The sequence below is a fragment of the Octodon degus genome, unplaced genomic scaffold, assembly GCF_000260255.1.
Source record: "Octodon degus isolate 3935 unplaced genomic scaffold, OctDeg1.0 scaffold00033, whole genome shotgun sequence".
NCBI classification, from domain to species: domain Eukaryota; kingdom Metazoa; phylum Chordata; class Mammalia; order Rodentia; family Octodontidae; genus Octodon; species Octodon degus.
The window spans coordinates 16,132,804-16,140,070 of record NW_004524609.1 but is presented as its reverse complement, the minus strand read 5'-3'; the positions used below and the strand labels follow the sequence as shown (position 1 = coordinate 16,140,070).

Genomic DNA, 7,267 nt, shown 5'->3' with positions numbered 1-7,267 from the left:
GCTTTTGTTTTTTAAAATTATTTATTTATTTTTACATTTATTTAGTGTGTGTGTGTGTGTGTGTGTGTGTGTGTGTCCAGCTCAGCCCACCAGGGGGCGGGGCTGGCTGGCATATGGTGCTGGGGGATTGAACCGCGGTCCCTGTGCTTTGCTAAGCTTGTTCTAAGTAGGTGCTTTAGACCACTGAGCCATCTCTCCAGCCCTTTTTGAGCGCTTTTGGTTGAGTCTTATTTTTTGTTTTTCTTTTTTTTGCAGAGCTAGGGATTGAACTCAGGCCCTTGTGCTTGCCAGGCATGCGCTTATTCAACTGAGCTATCTCTGCAGCCCCCATTATTTTTGGTTCTTTTGTTTGTATGTATTTGGTACAGGGTCCCACTGTCCAGCTCAGACTCCTAGTGATATTCTTGTTTTCAGCCTCCCAAGTGCTGGGATTACAGGCATGTGTCACCACACCCAGACTCAGTGACTAGTTCAGTGCACCTAGGGTTGGGGCCAGGGATGGAACCCTTGTCTTTGCGCTTACTTGATGAGCAAGCGCTTAGTCTGCTGAGCTATCTCGCTGGCCCTTGGTTCTTTTTTCTAGTTACTAATTTTATAAATTTATTATATTAAGTAGTGTTACTTTTTGAATATTTTTAATTTTTATTTTATTTAAAGCAGAGGATTTGAGACAATGTCTAACTATGTAGTTCAGGCTGGCCTTGAACTCACTATGTACCCCATGCTAGCCTTAAACTTATAGTGATACTCCTGTCTCAGCCTCCAGAGTGCTGGAATTACTCATAAAAGCCACCACACCTGACTGATTGGATTTTTTGTTGTGGGGGTGGTTTTATACTACTGGAGATTGAATCTTGGGTCTTGTATATTTTAGGCAACCAATCTGTAATTTAAATATATACTCCTAGCCCTTTTCAGATGACTTTTTTCTGGTTTTGTGTGTGTGTGTGTGTGTGTGTGTGTGTACGTTTTGAGACAGGGTTGACTTGAATTCACTGTCCTAGGCTGCCTCAAACCTGTAGTGATCCTCCTACCTCAACCTCCTGAGGGCTGAAATTACAGGTGTGCACCACCACATCTAACTGGATTTTTGTTTTGTTTTGTTTTGTTTTGGCAGAACCTGGGATTGAACTCAGGCCCTTGCGCTTGCTAGGGGAAGTGCTTATAACACTGAACCATCTCCCTGGCCCCTCTAACTAGATTTTTCTTTCTTTCTTTTTTTTTTTTTTGGTTGGAACCAGGGATTGAATTCAGGCCCTTGCGCTTGCCAAGCAAGCGCTTATTCTATTGAGCTATCTCCCCGGCCTCCTGGATTTTTCTTATTGTGGTGAAATATACATTATAATTAGCCTCTACTTGTTATTTGTTTCTTTTTAATGGTATTAGGGATTGAGCCCATGGCCTTGGTACCTGCTAGGCAAGTGCTCTGCCACTGAGTTATAGCCTTCAACCCTTTTTAAAATTTTATTTTGAGAACCTGGCATAGTGGTACACACCCATAATTTCAGCATTCAGGAGACAGGAGGAGGGTTTCCACAAATTCAAGGCTCTCATATATTGAGAGAACTCAAGTTACTTAGGTTAGAGTTGAACTTGTGATCTTCCAGCTTCACCCTGCTGATAAACTAGGATTACAGGCATGTGACTTTATGCAAGCCAAAATTAACTCTTTTTTAAGTGTATAATTCAGCAGCGTTAAATATAGTCACATGCTGTATCTCCAGAAGTTTTTTTATCACTGTCTTATGTTCAGCCCCTAGAAAGCTCTATTTTCTTTGTTTGTGAATTTATTCTAAATACTGATTTAAACATAATCGTAGGATATTTGGTCTCTTGCGGCTGACTTGTTTCATTTAGCGCAATGTGTTCAGGATTCAGGTAATAGGTATCCGAGTTTTCTGAGGCCAGATGGTGGTGTATGTTGTACCACATTGCATTTATGTATTCACCTCTTGGTGGACATTTGGGTTGCTTCCACCTTTTGTGTTCTCTCTCTCTCTCTTTTTGGTGGAACCGGGGATTGAACTCAGCCCTTGCGCTTGCCAGGCAAGTGCTTATTTTACTGAGCCATCTCCCCAGCCCCTTGCTTCCACCTTTTGACTGTTGTTGATTCTTGTAAATAATTTTGATTTGAATATTGGTGTACAATCATCTATTTAAGTTTCTGCTTTCAATTCTTTGGGAAGTAGAATTGCTAGGTCACGTGGCAGTTCTGTGTTTAATATTTTGGGGGAGCCAGCATACCATTTTTTCCACAACTGCTACACAGTTCTACATTTTCCCAGTAGTGCACAAGGCTTCCAATTTCTCCACTCCTTTGCCAGCCCTTGCTTGTAATAACTGGTCCAGATAGATGTTGTCCTAGTTACTCTTCTCTCGTTGCTGGGACAAATACCTGGCACTCAACATGAAGGAAGGAAAGGTTTGCTTAGCTCACAGTTCCTGGAGGTTTCAGTCCATACTCGGCTGGGTCCAAGGGCAGAGCAGCACGTAGCACAAAGCAACATTTCAGGGCAGTGGCAAAGAGCGAGAGTGCAAAAAGGAGGGTTAGCAGCAGCTCCGGCTTCTCTGCCCTCCTTACATTGTAATGTAGATTATCTGCCCCAGGGCAGGTGCAGCAGCCACACCCACAGAATCTATCACAAACTCCAGAAGCTGCCCCAAGACTGCATGAGGCTTTGGGGGACACCTAGACACAAACCATAACAGATGTGATCCCTGCACATTTTAGAATAATCTTGTGTATACCTACCAAAAAATCCTAGAACCTTGATAGGACTTAGATTAAGTTCTATATCAGTTTGGAAATAATTAGCATCTTCAGTGGGTTGAGTCTTCCAATCTGAACATTCACACTTTTCCACTGGCTAGATCTTGATTGTCCTCATTTTCATTTTGTGGTTTTCAGTGTGAAAGTCTTACTGGGTTAGGTTTTTTGTTTTTTTTTTTTTTGTTTTTTTTTTTTTTTTTGCAGAACCAGGGATTGAACTCAGGCCCTTGAGCTTGCCAGGAAAACGCTTATTCTACTGAGCTAACTCCCTGGCCCCTGGGTTAGGTTTTTTTTCTCTTCTGATTGATTGTAAGTGGCGATCTGTTTCCAATTTTGGCATCATCGTTAGCATCATAGGAAGAGTTTGAGGGCAGTAGTGGGGATGGAAGTTGATTGGGGTCAAATGAGGAGAAAATGGGAGGTGATGCAACAGGTGTGGTTTTATTGTGAAGGAGGCAGAAGAGGAGAGGCACCTGGGTTTAGGTGTGAGGTTATAAGATTTTTCTGCGTGTGCACGGTGTGCTGAGAGTCTGTTGTGTTGAAGCAGAATGGGTCCATACTATCCAAGCTCCTGAATCATTTGTGGTTTTTGCCTGACAATGTGACAGTGCCTACCAGTTATACTTGAGATTCCCAGATTTGTTGAACCATTCCTATATTGGAAGATAATGGTAGGTGATCTTTTTTTTTTTGTTTTTTTCTTCATCAGCTTTTTTCTTGCTTAGGTTAGCAGTTATAGTGCTTAAGTCAAATGACTTAGAGACCAAAAAAAAAGTTTTATAGGAATGAGCTATTTATTGGCTGATCGTTGAGGGAGCAGTTCTGTTCCAGTTTTTTTCTTTTATACAACAGATTCGTCATGGAAAATGTTATGTTCCAGGCTGACAGTTGCTAGTAAAAGTATGCTTATTTATTGCTGTCCTTACAATGGGTGATTTAAGTAGTCCTGAACTTGGGTGGTGTAGCAGCCACTGCAAATCAACAGTTGTATACTTGGATCTGAGTGACATCCTCACTGTGAGATGCTGGGAAGATAGGATTTAGTTCTTGTACCCTCCCTTCCCTCCCTCCCTCTGTGTCTGTCTGTCTCTGTCTGTCTGTCTCTCTCTCTCTCTGTCTCTGCCTCTCTCTTTTCTCTCAGCAACTAAAGTTAAACTGAATTCTAGCATTCTATCCAGTGAAAATCATTTTAGGCAAAGATTGTTAGTTACATATTCCTACAGTGGTAGAACTACTTATTTTCTTGAGCTTATTATAAAGTACCATAGAAATTTGTTTATAAATTGTTGACTACCAAAAAGAGTGTACTTATTATCTCAAAGCCCTAGCTATAACTAAGCATCATTAACTGCACTACTTTTTTTTTTTTTTTGGCGGAACCAGGGATTGAACTCAGGCCCGTGTGCTTCCCAGAGAAGCGCTTATTCCACTGAGCCATCTCCTTGGCCCCTCTGAGCATCATTAACGATCAACATGTCTCCTTTTTTTTTTTTTTTTAGTACCAGGGATAAAACTCAGGACCTTGTGCTTGCCAGGCAGGTGCTTATGTCGCTGAGCTAGCTGCCTGACCCTGTATTTCCTTTTTTTAAGGTTTTTTTCTTTCTTTTTTAATTTGCATTTTGACACAAGGTCTTTGTAAGTTGCTGAGTTGCCCCAGCTGGGCCTTCAACTTGAGCTCCTCCTACTTCAGGCTCTCAGAGTACTGGGATTTCAAGCATGTGCTCCCTTGCCCAGCTAACCTACTTCTTTTTAGATTTCTCTAGGGGTTTTATTTTTTTTTTAGGGGTGGTTCTGGAATAGAATTCCTCTTTTTAAAATTATTTTTGTTGGCATTTATTTATTATAAGTAAAATTGCACATCTTGTCCTTAATAGCCGTTATATTTCTTTACATGTATTTATTTTTTACATTTCATCTTATTAATTCATTTTTGCAGTGCTGGGAGTGAAACCCAGGACTCATTTATGTAAAGCAAGTGCTGTACTACTGAGACATATCCCCAGCCTTTACATTTAGTTTACAAATGAAAATAAGGTGAAGTATTAAGAATAAAACAGCTGAGTATGGTGGTATACACCTATAATCCAAAGCACTCAGGAGGGCTGAGGCAAAAAGATCACTGAGTTTGAGGCCAGCCTGGGCTACAGGAGTTCAAGTCCAGCCTGAATTACATAGTGAGACCCTGTCTCAAAAAACAGCCACATAGGGGGCTGGCCAGATAGCTCAGTGGATTAAAGTGCCTGCTTAGGCAGACGCAGGGACCAGGGTTCGATTCCTGGTACCAAATGCCACTCCAGCCTGCCCCCGGGCACACTGAGCCTGTGACCAAGTCTGGGCATGGTGGTGCACACCTGTAATCCCAGTGCTGGAAAGGCTGAAAGCAGGAGGATCACTAGGAGTCCTAGCTGTGTAGTGAGACCCTGTACAAAAAAGAAAGGCACACAAAAAAATACCAAAATGAATTTGTTCATCTGTTCACCCAAGTTACTTATTTCTTTGGTATCCACTTTTACAGGGTTAGAATTTTTGTTTCCATGGGTCTTTCTTTAGATCTCATTGTCTGTGTTTCTGATTATTTCTTTAATATAAAGTATGTAGACACAGATTGTTCTTTCAGAGTATAAACATTTTTAGGGATTTTGTGTGTGTGCCTTACTGGTTTTCTTTCTTTTTCTTTTTTTGTACCAGGAATTGATCTCAGGACCTTGGCACTTGCCAGGCAAGTGCTATGCTGCCGAAGTATACCCCAATCCCTTTTTTTTTTTTTTTTTTTTTTTTTTGTGGAACTGGGGATTGAACTCAGACCCTTGCACTTACTAGGCAAGTGCTTACTCTACTGAGCCATCTCCTCGGCCCCTCTTACTATTTTTTTTAATAATACCCTTGTAGCTTTTAAGCTTAAGATGCGTAGCTGGGTGTGGTAGCACATGCCTGTAATCTAGCACTCAGGAGGCTGAGGCAGGAGGATCCTTGTGAGTTCAAGACCAGCCTGGGCTACAAAGTGAGCTCAATACCAGCTTGAGCTGCATAGTAAGACCAAAAAAAAAAAGAGAGAGAGAGAGAGATGTTCTTGTAATATTTAAGTAGCATTTCATATTGTAAAATACATGGTCTATTATTTTGATTTGAGAGTTGTTAAAATTTTGTATGTAATTTTTATTCTAATACTTATTGAAAATCTGTGTACTAGTCACATTGCTAAAATATGGCAGGAAATACAAAAATAAGATTTTCCCTCTGCTAAAAGGAGATGTATTAGACAGCTGTGTAAGAACATAATTAGAATGCCATGTGCTCATGTAATGGAAGAATAAAGCACCATGTGTGCACAGAGGTGAAAGGCTTACATAGAGGTGACATTTACAGTCCCAGTGGTCTCCTAATTGGCCTTCTCACTTTTCTTCACACATGCTTGCACTTCCTCTATGTCTTTGCTTTAATCTGGTTGTGTACCTTCTTTCACCTCTATCAGAATCCTATTCTAGTTTCTTTCTTCGGGGGTCGGGGCCATGTAGGGAATTGTATGCAAGTCCTTGCTTATGCTGGCCATGTGCTCTACCACTGAGCTACATCCCCAGCTCCAGAATTCTGCTCATTCTTTTGAGGATCATCAGCAGTCCTCTAGCCCACTGTATTACCAAGACGAGAATGATTACTCCATTGAGTTCAACATTTGCCTTGGCTACTAGTGCGTGGACTCTGTGAGAGTGGGCATCACGGCCTCTATTTAGGGTTTTTTCTGACACCAATCATGTTGCTCTACATGTTTTTGTTCAGTAAATGTTTGCCAGCTGATGTGTGATACCTGTAGCTACCAGGGCTAGAATACCTCAAACCTCTGATCATTACCTTTTTAAAGAATCTCATCCGAAGTACCGCCAGCTCAGTTGAATGAGTTTTATTTGTGTTTTCTTACAGGGGTTACTGTTCCCGCAGACAGAGACGTCTTAGGAAAACACTCAACTTCAAAATGGGGAACAGACACAAATTCACAGGAAAAAAAATAACTGAAGATCTTCTGACTGATAATAGGTATTGATCTCTCAGTGGTAGCCCAGAAATACTTCTTGCTAATAAATTTATTGAGTAGTTACAGTGTACCAGACATTATGTCAAACTCTTTAAATTATCTCATCTGACTTCCGGTAGCTCTGCAGAGTAGACAGGTTTTACTGTTCCTGTATGCTAAGACAAAGAAACCAGGCCTCAAATTTAGTAGCTTGTTCAAGAACAGTATTGAGAAGGTAAACTGTTGTCTGTGACTAGAATCTAATCAGATATTTGTAGGCAGGGATATAGATCAGAGATAGGGCACTTGCATAGCATGCACAAGACTCTGGGTTCAAGCCTTTGAAAAAAAAGAATCAGGTATTACATAAGAATTGTAGTATGCAAATTTAAGCATTTTAAGTAATTAAATTAGGGTTGGGTTTTTTTTGCGGTACCGGGGATTGAACCCCTTGAGAATAGGCTTGCAGGCAAGCGCTTGTTCTACTG

General features: G+C 41.0%; 1 protein-coding gene across 1 annotated transcript in view; it reads left to right on the top strand.

Moving 5' to 3' along the window:
* Srp68 (signal recognition particle 68) overlaps positions 1 to 7,267 on the top strand; it is a 60,008-nt gene that overhangs the window by 13,323 nt on the left and 39,418 nt on the right. The window contains exon 3 of the mRNA XM_004630209.1: positions 6,689 to 6,802. Within this exon, the coding sequence (XP_004630266.1) occupies positions 6,689 to 6,802 (114 nt within the window). The remainder of the gene's footprint in view (positions 1 to 6,688; positions 6,803 to 7,267) is intronic.